The sequence below is a fragment of the Erythranthe guttata genome, chromosome 14 (genome assembly GCF_056151865.1).
Source record: "Erythranthe guttata isolate IM_541 chromosome 14, IM_541, whole genome shotgun sequence".
Taxonomy (NCBI): Eukaryota; Viridiplantae; Streptophyta; class Magnoliopsida; order Lamiales; family Phrymaceae; genus Erythranthe; species Erythranthe guttata.
In genome coordinates, this window is record NC_142546.1 from 23,301,402 (window position 1) to 23,321,255 (window position 19,854).

The 19,854-nt window shown below is 32.4% G+C and overlaps 2 protein-coding genes across 3 annotated transcripts; both read right to left on the minus strand.

Moving 5' to 3' along the window:
- Positions 1–772: 772 nt before the first annotated feature.
- On the minus strand, positions 773–2,571 carry ASPGB1 (N-terminal nucleophile aminohydrolases (Ntn hydrolases) superfamily protein). Of its 2 annotated transcripts, none has more exons than XM_088813592.1 (4): positions 2,292–2,571; positions 1,825–2,058; positions 1,612–1,698; positions 773–1,469 (listed from the first exon to the last, which is right to left on the minus strand). In XM_088813592.1, the coding sequence occupies exons 1-4, from the start codon at positions 2,451–2,453 to the stop codon at positions 969–971; spliced, it is 984 nt and encodes a 327-aa protein (XP_088669718.1). In that variant the 5' UTR covers positions 2,454–2,571; the 3' UTR covers positions 773–968. The 2 variants fall into 2 exon arrangements, with proteins under 2 accessions (XP_088669718.1, XP_088669717.1); XM_088813591.1 differs by having other exon boundaries at positions 773–1,472; positions 2,292–2,566.
- A 6,897-nt stretch (positions 2,572–9,468) lies between these two features.
- On the minus strand, positions 9,469–11,414 carry LOC105959228 (cyclin-D3-3). Its single transcript, XM_012983284.2, has 4 exons — positions 10,709–11,414; positions 10,419–10,620; positions 10,199–10,329; positions 9,469–10,025 (listed from the first exon to the last, which is right to left on the minus strand). The coding sequence occupies exons 1-4, from the start codon at positions 11,186–11,188 to the stop codon at positions 9,771–9,773; spliced, it is 1,068 nt and encodes a 355-aa protein (XP_012838738.2). The 5' UTR covers positions 11,189–11,414; the 3' UTR covers positions 9,469–9,770.
- Between the last annotated feature and the right edge of the window lie 8,440 nt (positions 11,415–19,854).

Sequence of the window (19,854 nt, forward strand, 5' to 3'; positions counted from 1 at the left end):
CCTTTGCAGAAAATATAAGAAAGAAAACGAATTGGTTGAAAGTGATGGAGAATCTATAGTTGAACCTAACAATTAATTATAAATGACATGTATCTATCATGCGTGTAGACAATTCGGTACATGTACGATGCAAAAATTATTAGTGTTCGTAAATGTTTTTCACATGATTACAAATACATTTGGTGTATATTGTTACGAATTCAAATGTGAAACGATTCACAATTTCTGAAGTTGGGCAACTGAGCAATAATTTATAATACTAGTACTTCACCTAATGATCCATCGAACCGCAATGTGTATTGAACCTACCATATAAATTTGGCAGCGGATTAAGATTGTTGCCGGAAAAAATGAAATTAACAATTCTAGTGTTTGTACATAAAAATGTCGATTAGTGGACCTTGCTATAGTTGTTAGCTATGATAATAATATTAGTTCAATTAATTAGTTTTGTCATTCTGATTGAACGGTCAATCTTAAACTATAACGTTACTAACATAAATCTAGTCTATCACGGACAAGAAAATGAAATTACACCATCACCTAATTAATTATTTAGTTGGTCCATGATTTGATTCATCTTTACTTTTTTTTTTCCTTTCTTTTTTTGAGAGAAAAGAAAATCATTTTGGGCAGGCCCAATTAATAAGTTTATTTTTGAGGACCCAAAACAAATTGGGCTTGTTCATTTTAGTAGTTAGTATATGTGTCCACTAATTAATTATTTTCAGTCTCCATCATATTGTGCAATAAATAAATAAAAAATACTATATTTACACCAAAAAAAGATTCAATTATGGAAGTAATTTCATAATCTGAGAAGAGCAGGCAAGACCAGACATACATATAACACTTACATACTGTTTATTAATTAATTAAAACATGGAGTCTAATTAAGTACCAATTATCCTTCCTTAATTAACAACAAACAAAGCCTGCATAGAATTACTGCTAATTAATAAATTAATCTACTCCCAGATAGCAACTTCCATGAAACCATCTTCAGTAGCACAAGCTCTAAACATCCCAATCGAATTAAACCCATACGCCACCTCACCTTTGCTCGAAACCGCTATCATTCCGGCGAACCCGTGATCCAGCCGCTTCTTTATCACGTAGTCCACCGCCTCCTGCAGCCCCAAACCCATGTACTCCATCACCGCCGCCACGTCACGGGCGAGTGTCCCGCGTATGATGGCCTCCCCTTCGCCGGTGCACGAAACCCCGCACAGTTCGCCGGCGTAGGTGCCTGCGCCGATCATCGGCGAGTCACCTATCCGTCCGGACATCTTGTTCATCAGTCCGCCGGTGGAGGTGGCGGCGGCGCACCGGCCCTGGCTGTCCACCACCACGCAGCCCACCGTCTCCGGGGCATATATGCTAATCGGGAGTCCGTTCATTTGAAGCGGATTCTCCACGGCGGCACTGCAGGTGGATTCCATGCCGATCGTCGGGATTCTGTAATCAAACTGCTTATATATATATATATATATATATATATATATATATATATATATATATATATATATATATATATATATAGAATTTGTTAATAATAATTAATAAATATTAAAAAATGAAATAATTATTCGCACTATAATTTTGACTTACGAGAATTGAGTTGGCTTCTTTAGCGAGTTTAAGCATGCCAACGTTGTCCTCGGTGATGAAGTAGTCGTTATCAACCATCTCCACACCCTAATTTAATTTAATATAATTTAAATATTAGTGATAATAAATATATTTATTTTATTTTTATTACTTGGAAAATGCTGAAAAATTCTAGAGAGAGAGAGAGAGAGAGTAGAGTGAGAGGTTTAATACCTGTTGTTTGGCGAATTCTTCGGCGCCGGAAAAGGCGAGATAGGAATGGGGGGATTTGTCCATAACAAGGCGGGCCAGAGAGATGGGGTTCTTCACGGTGGTGACGCCGGAAACGGCGCCGCATCGCCTCCCGCACCCATCCATGATGCTTGCCTCCATCTCCACCGTCCCTTCCGCAGTCAGTGCAGATCCACGCCCCGAATTGAACAGGGGATCCGTTTCCAGTTCTCGTACCTACACACATTTTCATTAAAAAAATCGAAAAAATTAAACGATCATAGAAAAATTGTTTATAGTGAATTAAATCGAAGCTTCTGCATGGGGATTAAATTATCAAAATTCAAAATCGAAATCTGCAATTTATGGAGATTCAAAACGGAAACAAAAACTGAACGAGACTCCGATCGGAGAAATATACAATGGTAGAGAGAGAGAGAGAGAGAGAGAGAAAAAAGGGGAAATCGTACGACGAGTTCAACGACATCAATGGCAGAGTGAGAGGAACGAAGAGCGGAGATGCCGAGGTTTAGGCAACGAGTGAGTAGTTGCTTCGCCTGTTCCTGACGTTGATTAGGGAGGTTTGGATCCACACCAGCGCCGCCGTGCACCGCTATAGCCCAACCGCCCATCCTCTATCTCTCTCTCCGCCGCCGCTATTTGGTGTTTCTAATTGGTTTCTGAGAAATCACTTCTCTCTAATTTAGAAAGCTAGGGTGGTGGTGGAATGAAATGTTTTTCACTCGTGGATATTTATAGGCAGCGTGGAATTCAAATCAGTCTTAATTGGATTCTTTGTATTTGATTTAATCAATTTAATATAGATTTGGATTCCGGCTGGCAACAGCCTTCCTACCATTACGGGAAACTGAAAAATCGCTCAACTTATCAAAGTCTGCGTCCATCGCATAACTCACCTGTCTCTTCTCTGACTGTATTTGTTGGTGTCATTGTCCGAAATGCCCCCACTTAAATCCGTTTTAAATTAATAAAATCGATTTTATATTTTTGAAATCATTTTTTCGTAAATTAATTTTCATCATCAAATTACACTTTTATTATCTCACTTTACATCGATTTCGTATTGATTATTTTTTTTCTATATTTGCTTTTTATTAATAAATTCTACCAAACATTATTTTTCTTCCTTATTAGTGATTACTAAACTCTATCCAATATTATTTTGCCTGATTACATTTAAATATTTAATTAATTGAGAAAGAATTAATTAAAAATAAATAAAAATTAAATCAGTATTTTATTTTTTTCCTTTTATAGTTCTTGTTTGCGATTTATGTGGTCTCGGAAATTGAAGCATTAGTAGAAATATTAAGGTGGGAGAATCCCTAGAACAACTAGTGGTCCTTGTTCCATGCACGAACATCAACTAACTCTGTCAATTCTCTCCCGCCAATCCCACCTATAGTATATTTTTCTTTTTAATAATTTAAATTGAAGTACTATATAGTTAAATAATAAAATATTTTTAAAAAATGCAATAACTATTTTGTGATAAAATATTATAAATATCTAAATTTTCATATAAAGTTCAGTTATATTTGCAAAAATGAAAAACCCACATAGTAATTAGTAATAACTCCATAATAATTAGTATTAGCTTGTTAAGATAGATTTTAGTGTATTACGAACACACTATAATGAGATGATGACTAGGATGCGATAAGGACGATGATTGGTCGGATTTTTGCTTAGGCTGATGACTAAGCTGCCACTAAGCTTTTTAGATGAACTTGGAATATTAAAATTGGTCCAAATTTCTTAATAAAGGAATTAAACATATTTGCTTATTAGTTAAACGTGATGGTTACAATTAATGAATTGGTTGGGGAATTGAAGTGGTGTCTACTTTCTCATCACATAGTAGATTGTGGGGCAAAAACTTTTTTTTCTTTTCACTACAATAATATGGCTTTATAAATAATTATTATAATATATGTAACATAAATGTTCTTGGATTGATGTTTCTTCGAGTAGGATCTGCAATATAAGAAAAAGACAATTCGGACTTAGGACGATGTTAGCACTCCGACGGCTAATTCAGTATTTTCCCGTGATAGTTTATAGTTTTTAAGGTTTTAATTAAGTAATAATAATAATAAGTTTTCTTACCTTGCATGGATAAGAGGTCCAGTAGGGGAGGATTGGACTTCAAACTCCATTTTCAATTCAATTTAACGTGTCCAATCAAATTATCCCCCGGCTCCAAATTACATTTTCAATTATATTTACTATGTCACCTCGAGTGAGTAGTGAAACAATTGCATGTTCAGACGCAACATAAATTCTTTGAACATGATAGTTGATAAAACGTCCATTAGGGTTGTTTCGCACCGTCGCATGCGACTGACCTCTCGTCGTTTGAGGTCACTCGCCGCTTCTCTTCCCACCATAGTTTCTCGGTGGCCTCTCTCCATTTGGTAGCTTGTGTGCGATGTCATATTGCTAAACTAGGCTTCCTTTTATAGACTTTATTGGACCGGACTTACTTAATTGGCCAGAATAATTGCAACTGATTTTCAGATCAATATGCACTCAAAAAAATTCGAATGTTACTCGTCAAAAGAATTCAAACCATAAACACTGGTATATAAATGGAAGGAACTTTAACTTTTCAATACTATGCATATACCAAAAATGCTTTTGATTGCTCTTTATCAACTTATTGATAGTTCATTTTCTTATTCCAAATTCAATCTTCCTCCAATGTTTTTTTAAAATAGAAAAAAGAAAATAAATTATATTTTCATTCTCAATCAAAAAAAAAAAAAAAGTAGCACGAAACGTAATAATCAAAGGGACAACGTGTGATGCAACCTTTTGGGAATGGAGAAGGATGCAGAACGCATATTCACATTTATTGGAATCCATTTCAACCACGACCAATCTCTTCTTACCAAATAACTTTTTGCCCCAATTGTTCGGAAATTAATATATTGCCGTCATTAACCATTTTTTTAATTTTCTTTTTCTTTTTCGTTTTTGTGTGGTGTTGCTGCGCAAAAAGGAATCTGCTAAGATACTTTGGGCCCGTGACCAGGACACTGTCCACGGGTTATTTTTTCTTTCCCGGAAACGAATTACGTGTTTCTTTGTTTCTCGAATTTGAACCTCTCCTTTATACAAGAGCTTTCACCTTATGTTACTTCCTTTGGTCAAGAGTCAATACTACTTGCACCAAAAGGCGAAATCACTCGCCCTCAGGGCCTCCATCCCTTGGCCCGACAAGAATCGATGGAGAAATGTAAATCATGGTAATACAACGACCCGTTGAGGTAGCGGACCCGAACCTGGTGCCCACAAGGAACCAACCCTCATTCGAGTTGAAATTCCCACACTGCGGCTGCCAGGATTTGATTCTAGGACCTTGCACCAACTTATCACCTCCAGAACCAGTTGAGTTACACCCATGCGGGCAAGAGTCAATACTACTTATTTTTATTTGATGTTGCCACACACTGAATTTTAGATTGAAAAAAAATAAAAACAATATATATATATATATATATATATATATATATATATATATATATATATATATATATATATATATATATATATATATATATATATATATATATATATATATAGTATTGATTGAGAATTATTTTTATTTGAAATTGATATAAAATTGGTCATCTGAAGAAGGCCTGTTCATCCTATCATTGCTTTAAAAAAAGAGGAATAGGCTTAATTGGGCCCACAATTGATGCTTGAAACTTCCTAGCCCAATGATAATCCCACCAAATGGGCCGTTTGAATTTTTGATTTAATAACAGAAAAGGAAAATAAATTCAAATTGATAAATTATTTATTATTTAAAATACTTGTTTCCAACATTTTAAACGTCATCTGACCACTATTGTATATTTTTTCCCCTTTCAAAATATAAACAAACATTACTTTTATTTTCAAATTCTTCATTTGCAACATATCTCTCAAAAATAAAATAAAAATAACTCTCAAAACGAATCCAATCGTTTTGAAACCAACATAACTTTCTTATTTTTTTGGCTCAAGCTCAATTAAACCAGCATAATTTTTTTTTTTTACCAAAATATAAAATAAGGAAACCGGGTAACCCACCCGAGGACCCACAAAGAATCCTAAGAACAAAAGATGAAGTTCCACCACAATGATCTTCTGGACCACACAGCAGATCCGACCACCCGTACGGCCCAGCCCAAATAGAAACAATTCTGCTTTTTTCCCACCAAATTTGGCCCACTTTGTTTGTCGCAAATCGCCTTGTCTTCAGAATTTTATATTTGTCATTTACCCAAACATACCTAACAAACATTTGATTAAACATCGGAAATACACTAGTTTTGTAGAACCTACATCCGGTTTTATACAATTAATCTACACGTAATAATTAATGTAGATCTGCGATATTTACAATTACATGATGTATTCCATCAGATGTAGGATGTTATAAGCCGCCGTAAAATACGTATGTTCAAGAAATCAGGGGAGACTCCATAATAATAATAAAATAAAATATTTTAATATTTATGCATGAAAAATAAATATGATGAAATTAAATGATTATAATGCGAATCACGGCCAGAGTGTGTCTGCAAAACAGATGGGTGAAAATGGCCTTATTATATCTCTCCCAAAGTGTGGTTCCAATCATATCTGAAATTTATGGGCCCTTTTATTTAATTTTTATTATTTTATTTCAGACTTTATGACAAAATAATTCATTTTTGGGTACTATCTCCTATTCATCTCTTCTCTCCAATTTTACCTTAATAGTCATCTCTCATTATTCAATTATTCTTCCCTTCTCAATTTTCTTTTTTCTATTTTTATTTTTTTTAACTATCTCTCTCTCTCTCTCTACTTTCCTTTTCTTTTTCCTTCTTTGTTGAAAGAGTGAATCTACCAAGTGTAGATGCTAATTATTAATTGAGTATTTATTTAAAAATCTAATTGGTTTTTTTTTTAAGAGGAATGATGCGAAGCGCATGCCTATATATGATAACATATTCAAAGTTTTGTCAGGCAAAAAAAGTTATGGGACGAAGGAAAAAATTGAATAGTCAAATACTTTGACTGGTAAATCCTGATTAAATTGTGTTTTGGATTTTATATATAGATAATTAAATAATTGAGTTGTATTTTATATTTGCGATGAACTAGTATTTTTCCACGTGCAATTCACGGAATAATATTGTAAAAATGAAAAAAAAAAAACAATTATTACAGTATATTACAATAATATAATCAAATTCAATAGTAATATCAAGATTCATACAAATCAGATTTCATAATGCAAATCCACATAACCAATTTGGGCAATTCAACAGTTCAATTTAAAATATATTAATTAATCATAAATTCCTATAATCTTTGTCTTCCATTTTGTCAATCTTGGAAACACTAACTAACTATTTTAATGTTAATAACCTAATTAAGTACAGCCTTATGTTCCCTTTTTCTTTTCCATGTAATCAAAATAATATACTTTTGGTTGAAAAAAAAAATCAAGAAAACACATTAAAGTGTGTGTATATGTGTGTGTGTGACAAAGTAATGAACATTAGGTAGAGATGAGAGGAAAAAAGGATATATTTCAAAAACATGGTCCACAAACTCTGACTTCTCTCATATATATGAAACTCTGATGCACACAAAAATTTGAACCGGTCAGTGCAAACAGCAAAGCAACTTGTGAATTATTGAATGATATATCAAATTTGTATGTAGTAACTATTTTCTTTCTTTTATTGCTATAAATTAATAAATTAATTAATTAAAAGAAAAAAAAGGGAGCAAAATTCTCAGATTTCAATGTGGGAACGCTGTACAAACTAAGTACATATAGACTTTCTGGCATGTGCATTGGCCTGCATCAATCTTGAGGAATTATTAATTATTTTCACAATTAATTAAAAGTGGTGTATGTTTTTTTTTTCTCTCCATACAATGATCAAGAAATATATTTAAAATAATTAATTTTAAATATCCTTCTACTACTTAATTAATTATGATACTAAAGTTGCATTCTTTTTTACTTTATTTTTATTGCATGTTATATTAAAGAGGAACCAAAGTGGAAAATATTAACTGGATCCAACTCTCTTCTCTTTCTCAATATATAATAATATGTATAAAATAAAATAAAATCAGTGCCACACAATTGTCGTTTCTCCTTTAGTTTAAGGGGTTTGAAAAAAACACTAAAGTCTATTCTTCAAACAACCAAAAGCAACCAACTAAAAGTGCCAATTATAAAGACATCTTGCCCAAAGTTAAAACACAACATTCTCTTCTTGCTTTTACCTTTTCTTTTCTTCTTCTTCTCTCTTTTTACTCTATTTTTATCATTTGCTTGAATCTTGTAATTGTGTATAATTTCTATTCTAATCAGCTCTTAAACCACATTTATCAACCTCATCTAGCTCTAAAATAGAATTATTAGTCCCTTTTCACATTTACTTCATTGGTTTAATTTCCTAATGAAATACATCAGATAGTTTTGCACGTTTTATGTACTTACAGAGTTACACTCACATACATATGCATGTATACGTGTGTAAACTATATATGAATCTATGTAAGTTTATGATATGAGATAACCCGATTACGTTTTCCTCTAATTATTTGTTTTTTCCTTCTTTTCACATAGTTTAATTTAATGTTAAGTACGTATATGATGAACTTCAATGAGTGTATTGATGAACTTAATCCACCGAATTAAATATTATATACATAAATATATATTCGAACAAATTTGTCTTTACTTTATTGATATTAATTATTTAGTTTCAAATATTTATTTTCGTATCAATTAATATGTATATATGACAAAAGTTTATCTAAGTAAACAAAGATGCAAATGAAGAAATTAAGGGGGGAAAAAAGGTTCCATTGCTTTAACAAAAATATATTGACATGCTCATTTTCCAACTCATACTCCTCAATGATTCAGTCAACATGGTCAGAAATGAACTCATGACTTTATCATGCATTTATATATTCAAAAATTAAAATATTTATTTATAAATAATATTTTTTTTTTAAATGTATACGTGTCTGTACAAACCTTTCTCCGATATTCACGGTTTTTCATTACCAAAGCTCCAATTTTAAACTGATTCAGCTGTCTGAATTGAACAGCTTGTTGTTAATGTAAGAGTACTTGTGTATTAAAACTCCCAAGAATAGAGCCAAATCATGATTCCTATGTAGTTTCTTTTTTTCTTTTTTTTTTTTTTTTTTTTTTTGAGCAAGATTCCTATGTAGTTTAACACTGTAAGAAATGCACATGCCACCCTTGTTTTTTTTTTTTTTTTTTGAATTTAATAATAATTGATGTTAATTAATAATTAAAAGTTGATAGAAAACTATATTTAGAGTCGTTATACTCAATTTCCTCACAGTGTGAGAAAGCGCGAGTCTCAAACAGCGACTATGCGTATACAACTATTGCAAAATCCCCAACCCCCAAAATTACGTTAGTGGCCGACAAATTGCTCCTCACTTCACATGCAAACAAATTCAGCATTTTCCCCCCAAAATAATATTTATCCCACATCGGTCCCTTTCTGAATTCCCCCTGTGGAAAAGACCCCCCCACCAGTAATAAATAAATAAATAATAAATAAAAACAAGACACCAAAAACAAATAACCCTTCGCCTTTGTCCAAATTCTTGGATTCATTTGGATAAAATGCCAACCATCTTCGCCTCTAGGTATTTTACCATCCATTTCTTTAGCCACATATTACAAACACTACACATACAACAAAGCAGCAGGGGGGTGGGTTTGGATTCAAATGCAAAGATGGTTGGCATTTGATAATTAATCCATACATATATTATTCAACATATATATATATATAAAAATCTAAAATTGACCTATAGTCTTAACATATATATATATATTAAATGAGGGATCTTGGAGCTTGAAATTGGGAAGATCATAAAATTTCATTCTTTGGACTTTGGGACTTGATTTTCTTGGACAAAGGCTCAGGTGAAGAGGAGACAGAAGCAATTGGTGTTGTTGTTGTACTAAATGACCAAGAATCATGGGAGCTATCAGAGCTGAAAGACACATCCACCACACCTTTCGGGCTGCCCGGAACTGACCCAAACTTTCTCTTGTTGCACGAGTAGAATTGAATGCTTGTTGCAACTTCTTGTATTAGACCACAACACTCCTCCACTTTGTCCTGTTTTTTTTTTTTTTCATTTTACATGAGGGTAAAAGGTAAGAAGAAGATAAAAAAAAAAAATTCAAGTTTCTAACTTGGGACTCATTAAATCAGCTGTCTGAGAAAAGGGTTGTAAGAAAATTGAAGGAAAAAAAGATGGTGGTATGTAATGTATGTATATGTATATATACCTTGTTGGTTCCAAGAATGTTTAGTAATTGATCTTGATACTCAACCCCATAACAGGGCTCAAGGCTGTTGATTACATACAGCATTACAGCAGTAGCCATTGCAGAAGGCAGATAGCACATGAATCTACAATCTGCAAAGTGTGTTGTATTTCACACAATCAGACAACAAAACACACACACACGAGATCCCTTACAGACATAAATATTTAGTTTCTCTCACCAGAAAGAAGAGAGAGAAGCAGGCAATCGCATCTCCTAAGAAACTCGGCGCATAGGGCATCCTTCAACCCGAGCCTCCTAGCAATGTGTTCGAGAAATGGAAGTGGGGTGACTGGATTCATCTTCCATTCGAGTGTTGTCAGAATCAAAATCTCCATTCTTTGAATTGTTCTCGATTCGAACACGTACTTGGAATCTTCCACCTGTAAAAACACACTTCAAATCATTACCACCTTGCAATGAATTTTTTTCTCCCAAAGACTGGATTTTTTATAATGTACATATATATACCTGAAGGTCTAAAAGAAGAGGGACTTGGGTTTCTTCAACTTTAGCAGCCAAAGAAAGACAAGAAACAGCAGCTAGATGAATCATCCATGGCTTCTCCCTGTGGGACCGGAAGCTATGGAGAAACCTATCCAGATAGTTAACTGCAAGAACCGCAGTTAGTGCAGAGAATGAGTAGTAACCAACAACCTTAAGCATCCACTCCACCGCTTCACACCTTGCCTCTGCTAAAGATGGGTTCTGCTCGAGGCCGGCGGCATCGTGCAGTTCGTTTCCCTGCTCTTTGTGCAGTAAAGAGCTCAACTCGTCAACCTCCCACAACTCCACAAATAAACTTGGGTCTGAGTTAGTAGAACTTTCTCCTTGGCATTTTGTCAAACAGTTTGCGGTGGTGTGCATTAATAACTCAACATTGTCCCAGTGCTCTTCCTCGCAGTAGAGAGAATCGGAGAAGAATTGAGGGTTGTGGTGGTGTGAATCCATCTTCTTCTTAGAAGAAGAGTTCCGAGGCGCGCACTCATTCTAGGTCAAATAAAGATGCGAAGAAAAACGAAGAAATAGAGGCATGGAGATGCGCTTTCAGCCATCTCAGTAGGTGTGTATAGTGTGTGTGTGTGTGTGTAGAAATGGCTGGGTGATATATATGTTTCTTTTTTCTGTTTTGGCTGTGTGGGATTTGGGCCGACGAGTGTGCGTATATATGTGCGATAAGAGTGGTGTACGAGTGTGTGTAAATATATATGATACAAAGACAATAACTCAAACACGTGAGTGTTTGTACGTGTGAATGTGTATACGTGGGGCCCTCTGCTGTGAAGTTGGGCCCCACAGCAGAGATTTCATTTCATGTGGGTTAGCTGAAATAAGATGGATCAGCTAGCCCTAAGACCCTCCAATCAAATTGGCGCCTTTTACCATCGTATATGTTATTTATCCGTATTTATGGGGTCTGTTAGATTTGAGGATCAACGGATTATATTATATGATTCTTTTATTATCCAAATATTTGGGCTTTGTTTGATGTTTAGTATATCAATAATTTATCGGGTCGATCCGCAAATATTATGTTAGTAATTCTTATTTTTTTTTTATTGAACTTTCAAAGGGACAATATTAAATTGGGCTTTATTAGATTACATTAAGTTAATCATGATTAATCTTATCTTGTCAACCAAACAATACCTTAATTATAAAGATGAAATGGGATGATTTATGTATAAAAATGAAAATTAGTCCAAACATTACAGAAATACAAAAGTATGCATTATTTTAACAAGGGTTGATTACACTTGCCTCCTCTAATAATATTAGTTGTAATTAATTGAAACCTCGTAATTGATCTTGAAATTCGGATTTAAAAATTCCAACAAAAAAAATAAAGAGTAGAAGATAAGAAAGTAGAATAGGAGTATAGACCTCTGTTATTAAAGAGTCCCTTAAATCAAAGGTGAAACGCAGCCAAACTCCTCCTTTTACTCTAAAAAATGTCACACCATAACTTTATTTACTCAATTAATTCACCACTTAGACCCCAAAATAATAAAATTAAAGCTGGTTCATAACTCAAAATATTAAATACTAACATATAATAATAATATAAATTATTACAAGAAATATATATTTTATTATTCGGTAGAAAAACAAAAAGGCGAAGAAGAAGGACAGAGTAATTGCTTTACTATTTTCGACCACTCTTTTGTACAGCTTATTTCATTGGCAAGGATGCATCAGTTTGCAGAACCAACCCTTCTGCATCTAATCTACTTTCCTTTAATGGTTACACTATTTACCCAACTCCAATTACGATTTTTAATGTTTTGTGACACCATCAAACCAATTCATATTTTTATATATTTTAATTTTAATATCATAGTAATAATTAATAAATAAAATATAATTATTAATTGATGCGTTACATAATAAATGAATTACCTAAATAAATCAATACACCGAGGGAAGAGTATATTTTAAATTTTAACTATTGTGGGACTAGGCATTATTTTGTAGTAGCTACGATGAGTTGCTTTCAATCTTTTTCTTTGGCTTTGCTTTTTCTTTTTTTTTTTAATCTTAACTCTCTCTCTCTTCATTTCCCAATCCTCGAGGCTTACATTGTTTAGAGAGAGAAACAGTCATTTATAAAAAAAAAATATTACTGTTTCTGGTTATTTTATTTAGAGAGAGAAAAAAGAAATGATTAATGGTGTCTCTATGAGTTCATGAATGAGCACACGCCTAGACATGGCCCCGGGTCGGGTCGGGTCCGGTTCCGGGTCGGACCCGCCGGGTCCGGGTCCGAGTTTTGGAGGACCCGAAACCGACCCGCGGGAAGGCGGGTCCGGGTCCGGGCCGGGTCCACTCGGGTCCACCCGGTTCCGGGTCGGTTCCGGGCCGGGTCCGGGTCCGGACCGGATTTTCAAATTTTGTCCAAAATTGTTATGGATGGAATTCGAACCCGGGTCACAAGACACTTGAAAAGAATTCCAAACCACTGAGACAAGATAAATATTTGTGAAATTACTTGCAAGAAATATACATAAACATAAACAAAACAGTATGAAATGATTAAATAATGTTAAATGCATTGTTAATTTTCATATTCATAATTATTAAACCATTTTAATTACATTATTAACAAATATAATATCAAAATTAAAAGGACTTTAGATTAATCCATTTAAATCTTACGATTCGATTCTAATATTTGAATAAAATGTATATGTAAAAAAACGATTAAATCATATGGTCTACAATTTAATTCCTACGATTTTTACAAATTAAATCAATTATTAAAAGAGAAATTACATCATAATATTTTGATTATACTAGTCATATATAATGTTATTTTTAAAGTAAGAATATTAATTGAAATGGGATATAATCTATTTTTGTTAAAATAAACACCATTTATATAAATAATTATCTTATGATAAAATACTCAATAATATTAATAAGTTATTGTCAACAATTGAGGTTAATCGACTTAAATTAATTGAAATGGGTTATAATTTGTTTTTTAAAATAAACATATTATTTTATTTTTCATTCGATTTTTTCACACTATCGATTTTAATAACATAAGTCAATTTTTAATAAGTCAACGCATTTGTTTATATATTGAATTGATTCAATACTTTATATTTTTCAACAGTGGAGCTTATATTGATATATTAATTAATAATAGATGTTTTGAAGTATTGAATTGTGATTATATATATTTTTCTTATATTGCATTTGTTAATTATTTAATTAAAATTATTTAACAATAATTAATATGAAAATTAATAATTTATTTAACATATTTATCATTTACGCCATAGGTTTATATTATATACATTTGTTGTCTATATATAATCAAACATATTGGTTGGCCTGGTGGTTAGTGTTCAGTGAATCACTCGGGCTACCCGGGTTCGATCCCCAGTCGGTGCATTTTTGGTGATTATTTCATTAAAAATCCGGGTGGACCCGACGGGTCCTCGGGCCGGGCCCTCGGGTCCGGTTCTTCGGGTCCACCCGCCGGGTAGACCCGGCGGGTCTCGGGTCCAAGAAGTTGGGACCCGAAACCGACCCTTACTTGGCCGGGTCCGGGTCCATGGTCAACGGGCCGGGTCCGGGGCGGGGCGGGGCAGTCAACGGGTCGTGTCCGGGCCGGGTCAGACCCGACCCGTGGCCATGTCTACACACGCCCTTCTCCTTTTCCCTACAACTGCCGGTAATTTAATTGAAATTTTTATTTTATTTATTTATATATAAATAAGTTAAATAAAGTACAAATATTACAACATTTCAATAATTATTATTTTGTTTTTTCACCTTTTTAACTAGACGTAAGAAAATTGTTACTGTAGCGTGTGGTGTGGTCAAAGTAACATCACCTCGTACTTTTCATCCAATAATACTTTATTCTTTATTTTAATTTTAATTTAAATTTAAATTTAATTTGTATATAATATATATATAAATATAATAATTTGAATGAGAGGAACAAGACTAGCAAAACCCTTTATTGGAACTCAAAAGATTATCTACTGATACTGAGGCCCAGCCCAGTATATAGCTGGCGCGTGGGGACCACTCTACACCTAAAAACACATCCTCATCAGCACACTTTTTTTTATTGCATCAACTGTTTTTACACTAATTTTGTCCCTATTTACACTGTTTTATTTATTACCATTAATCCCATCCTAATTCCTAACCAACAATTTCGTGTAGATCATCAAATAAACATTTTTTTTTAATTATTATTTTTGTCTCAAATTGATTGTCGTTTTGATTTTTGATTTTATTTTTATATTCTTTGTCAAATTTAGAATTTTATTTATACATTAATTATATTTTTCTTTCAAATATAACTCATAAATTATTTTAGACATTAATTTTCATAAACAAAAAAAAAAAACTTTTCTTAGCATTTATAATTTTATATAACTATTTATGAGGATTAATTGTGATTTTAATATCCAATAGAATTGAATTAGTTTAATTGGATAATAATGTATGGTTATAGAGTTATAGCGGCCGATCCTAGATATGGGCCGGGACCATGTACCTTAATACTAGCTTGATTCACAATGATAATGTTTGTCCGAATAATTATGGCATGTTTTAAAGAAGCTATGTTCATTATTATCACTAATTAATTGTTTTATCTTAACTGTTTTCGGCAGTTTATTTAAACCCTAATGAATTCTTAATCATCACCCACTAATCGAGTTTTCACCTCCCTTTATTTAGCCAATAATCGGCAATTAATTTGTTTTTAATATAAACTCTAAACCCTCTTCTCAAACCCTTAATTAACTATCATTGGATTATATGGAGTAGATTAATAAGGTTTCTTTGTTGAATGAATTATTATGACGTCATAATACAACAAATTATATATAATATTTGATTATTAATTCCAAACGAGCTGTCTTGTTAAAGCATAAATAAATACAGCAGAGTTCCATATTATTGAAAAAAATAAATGCTGCAGTGCTTTTTAACTGTGGATCATTCATTTCAACAACCATAAATCACTTACACATATACATATATCTACATTTAAGCCAATATTTATTATTTGATTTTATATTCAATTTCATTAGTTGGCATGAAAAAAAAAATTAAAAATATACGTATATATATAAAATATAAGAGGATCGAATCAGCAGAAAAGATATATAGCCTGAATTTTTATGGTGACGACAGTTTCTAAGATGGTTAATAACAAGATTTCTGCACAAGTATCGTGAAAACTCAGACTTGCTTATAACTTACACCAATTCTTCAATTTAATTTATTGCAATTTTTAATTTATTATATATATGTGTTTGTGAATTCGAATAAAAGCAAACATTAATTGAGTAAGTCCCTTCTGGCATTGTCATGTACAATAGATGTAACCATTCATCGTTTTTTAACATTTCACATTTCCACTACTAAAAAATTCAATCCACCCCCAAAAAAAATTAAAAAAATATATAAAATACTTGCAACTTATGCAGGCGTAAGTAATTAAAATATGGTTTTAAGAGCAAACTAAAATAATATATATGTAAATTTAAGATTTGATATAAGATGATTTTGACTTTTGAGTGGGGGGTGGTTAGACTAATTCAAAAGAAACTAGGAAATAAGTCAAATTATTTAAAAGTGGGACCCATTGTTTGAGTAGGTAGAAGCAATTAGGGTTGAAAAGTCAAAATAGAAATTTGGTACTAATGTGGTACAAAAGAAACAAGTGTAACAGTCGATAGTCGATACAGCTCTCCCCATCCCTCTTTTTTGCCCTTTTCAAAACACATTGCCATAAACACCACTTTTTGGTGACCATCCTCACTTTCTTACTTTCTTTCTTTCCAATTAAATTTAGGGTTTCATCACATTGTGTTTTATCTAAACAAATTAGAATTAACAACTAATTATTCCGTCAAGTGCATGCGAATTTCAGAACTTTGCACTTGAAATATCTGAATTGAGTGGTGGTGAGTTTCGAATTCAGGACATTCATTTGGCATGGCCCTAATATCACGCTACACTTAATTTTATTTAATAAAATGTATTATTTAAAATTTAATATTTCCAATAAACTAACGAGTGGCCAATAGCTTTGAAGTACTACTATTAATTAAGAATGCAACTGACCAATTGCAAAAAGGATTCACACTACAAGTATACACTATACACCAATAATTTATTGTCTCAAAATAATAAATTAAATAAATAAAACATAAATGGAATGGGATCAACTCAATTTACACCCAAGTCTAACCGTCACATTGAAAAAACCGTGTCTATGTCTATAGTTACTAATATATCTTAGCTGTCAATCTTTAATATATATATATATATATATATATATATATATATATATATATATATATATATATATAAAGACTTATTAACTTAATCTAAAAAAAAATTAAGGAAATATTTACCATCTTGTCCAAGAGAAAAAAGAAAAGAAAAAAGTCCAACAAAGTCAAACGAACCCTTTTAGTCAACACTGGGCAGTATTATTAATTAATTACTAAAAGCTAAAGGCCCAGCAATTTGGCAAAGGCCGAATTTCATTCATATCTTTTGTTGGCCCGGAATATTATTGGGCCAGGCCCATTCAACTCTCAATGTACTTAATAACAGTTTATTATATTTAGTAGGCATGTAAATATATCGGATTTCTAAAAAAACAAATCATCTGTTAAAAATATTACAAAATACATGGGTGCTAAATACAATAAACTTTACTAATAACCTTATATAAATTTACATGTTATGCTAATTATATAATTAACACTTTTTATCATATCGATTATCTTAGATTAGCAATTTGTATGCAGTATGTGGTATTGGTTTTTATTAGGCTATACAAAACTTATTATTCTAAAGTTACATAATTTATTGATCCAGAATTTATTATAAAAAAAAAAAAATCTGGATGGCTTTCGACAAAACTTCATTCGATTAATGTTTTTTTATTTATTAATTTAAACGGAAAATTTAAAAGAAAATGGCCCAGCCCAGATTCATAATAACGGGTTAAAATTAACCCAGATCAAATAGGCAAGTTCAGTCCAAGTAGCCCATGATTATGAATAGTGTAGTTTTATTAGTTACTATATTTTTTTTTTTGGTTTTAGATTGAAATGATTATTTGCAGCTTAGTTTAGTATATTAAAATTGTGAAAGATTATCTGAATTTATTTCGTTGCAAGGTGTTGTTCTTTCGGAAAGTTACTTTTCTGTTTTTTTCCCCCAATTCCACACGATTATTTATGTGATACACGGGGTAGATTTTTATATTGATCCACAGACACCAATGTGAGTGTTTGTGTGCTTATGAATAGTAAATATTTATACGTTGTATTTCACTATGTGTAGCATAGTATAAATCATTCGGCATAAGTGTTTATAATAATTGTTTTCCGCCTACTATTAGGTATTAATTAAGGTTTAACAAACATACTTATTGTTTTTGCCAATGGCCTTACTTCGCCCTGGTTTGAATCCCATCAATTGGTTCAATTCAACTCTCCCAAACTAAATTGCTTGACTCGTTCCATTATTTTCTTTCATCTTTTACAAATTCAATGTTTAGAAGTTTGATTTTTTAAGTTGATAGTTGAAAAATGTTTGACCATAACATAAAATATGCATCATTTTTTAATGGGATCTTTTTTTTTTTTTTAATGGAAGTTCTTGGTACATGTCGTGTTGACGTGTTGATTATAAGTTACAAGAATTAGACTAGTCAATAAATGTTACCAATTGTTCTACAAAAGTGCTTTTGTTGGTGGAGCAAATACAATAGACAAATCAATTTACTCAAATTCGAATATTATTATTTCTCAAATTATTCTTTGTAGGGTACTTACTCACTATGAAATAAACATATTATCAATAGAAATACAAAAGATAAAATGAGTTGAGAGCAAAAAGATACAAACAGAGATATCTCCTACGCATGGAGTTGTTAATATTTTTAAGGGTAAATTACAGTTTGCACCCTTGTACTACGGAAAAGGTCGCATTCACCCCCACTTTACTATCAAAATCTACAAAGACCCCCCCCCTACCGTTAGGACTGACTGCTGACTTCGTTGGTCGCGTTAACCGACCGTTCCATAGAGCCTTTGGTTTTTTTCCGACGAAAACACCCCCAAGAATCACAATATAAATGTTGCATACGTTTGCCCTTTTTTCCTCACCAAAATTTTCACCTTTTCAGCTCGTTTTTTCATTTTCTTTTTCTCGTTTTTTCTCATGTTTTCTTTTCTCCCTGAATTCTGCATTTTATTCAACTTCAATTCTTTTTTTTGAAATTCATTTTATTCAACTTCAATTCCTTTTTTTTTTTCCAGCTTCGTTTTTTTTTCATGCTAAAATATCTTCTAATAGTTCAAATTCTCAACAATTGTGTCTTAGTTCCAAACATTATATGTCTTATTTTTTTTGAATCACATGCCGATGTAAACGAAGAGCTTCAATTCCAACATATTGGACTTCGAAAAATCCAGGAAGAAAATTGCTGCATTAAAAAAAAAAAAAAGAATTCAATCAATAAAATCCTAGAAAAAAAACGGAAAAATCCCTCATTTCGAACTACATTAGCTATAATTTCAACGAATAGTAAAAATCGTCAAAAAGCCCTAATTTTCGACAAACAATAAAAATTGACAACAATAAAAAAATTAATAAAAAAATAAACCTATTTTTTATTCAAAATCATACCCTAAACCTTCGAAGCTCGTCGGATTCAAGAACCCCCAAAGAGAATTCTGTACCCGCACAAGTTCATGGCATAGTCAAGAAAAACCCTAAAATCCGAAATCTTACCTTCTTCTACGTAAGCGTCCTTCGAATGCTCTCATACAGTAGTTCCTCCAACCAATTTTGCAAAAACTCGGAGAGAGAGATAGAGATGTTTGTGAGAGTTTTTCCCTTATGAAAATTCGAAACGAGAGACAGAGAGTGAGTGCGTGTTGTTGTGTGAGAATGAAAGGACTTGGAGAAATTTCGACACTCATCAGACGTAAAAACAAGGGTAGAAGAGTAATTGCACAATAAAAGTTAACATTGTCAAATGTCTGGCCATTGACTGTTAAAAGCGGGAGGTATTTGTAGATTTTTATAGTACAGGGGGATGAATGCGACCTTTT

What these genes read in the sequence shown, in the direction of transcription:
- ASPGB1 (XM_088813591.1), bottom strand. Translation starts at nt 2,453, where the DNA reads ATGGGCGGTTGGGCTATAGCGGTGCACGGCGGCGCTGGTGTGGATCCA. An exon ending in TTGATGTCGTTGAACTCGTC is followed by an intron (nt 2,059 to 2,291) that starts GTACGATTTCCC and finishes AAATGTGTGTAG; the next exon opens with GTACGAGAACTGGAAACGGA. An exon ending in AAGAATTCGCCAAACAACAG is followed by an intron (nt 1,699 to 1,824) that starts GTATTAAACCTC and finishes AAATTAAATTAG; the next exon opens with GGTGTGGAGATGGTTGATAA.
- LOC105959228 (XM_012983284.2), bottom strand. Translation starts at nt 11,188, where the DNA reads ATGGATTCACACCACCACAACCCTCAATTCTTCTCCGATTCTCTCTAC. An exon ending in CTCTTCTTTTAGACCTTCAG is followed by an intron (nt 10,621 to 10,708) that starts GTATATATATGT and finishes GTGTTTTTACAG; the next exon opens with GTGGAAGATTCCAAGTACGT. An exon ending in GCTTCTCTCTCTTCTTTCTG is followed by an intron (nt 10,330 to 10,418) that starts GTGAGAGAAACT and finishes CACACTTTGCAG; the next exon opens with ATTGTAGATTCATGTGCTAT.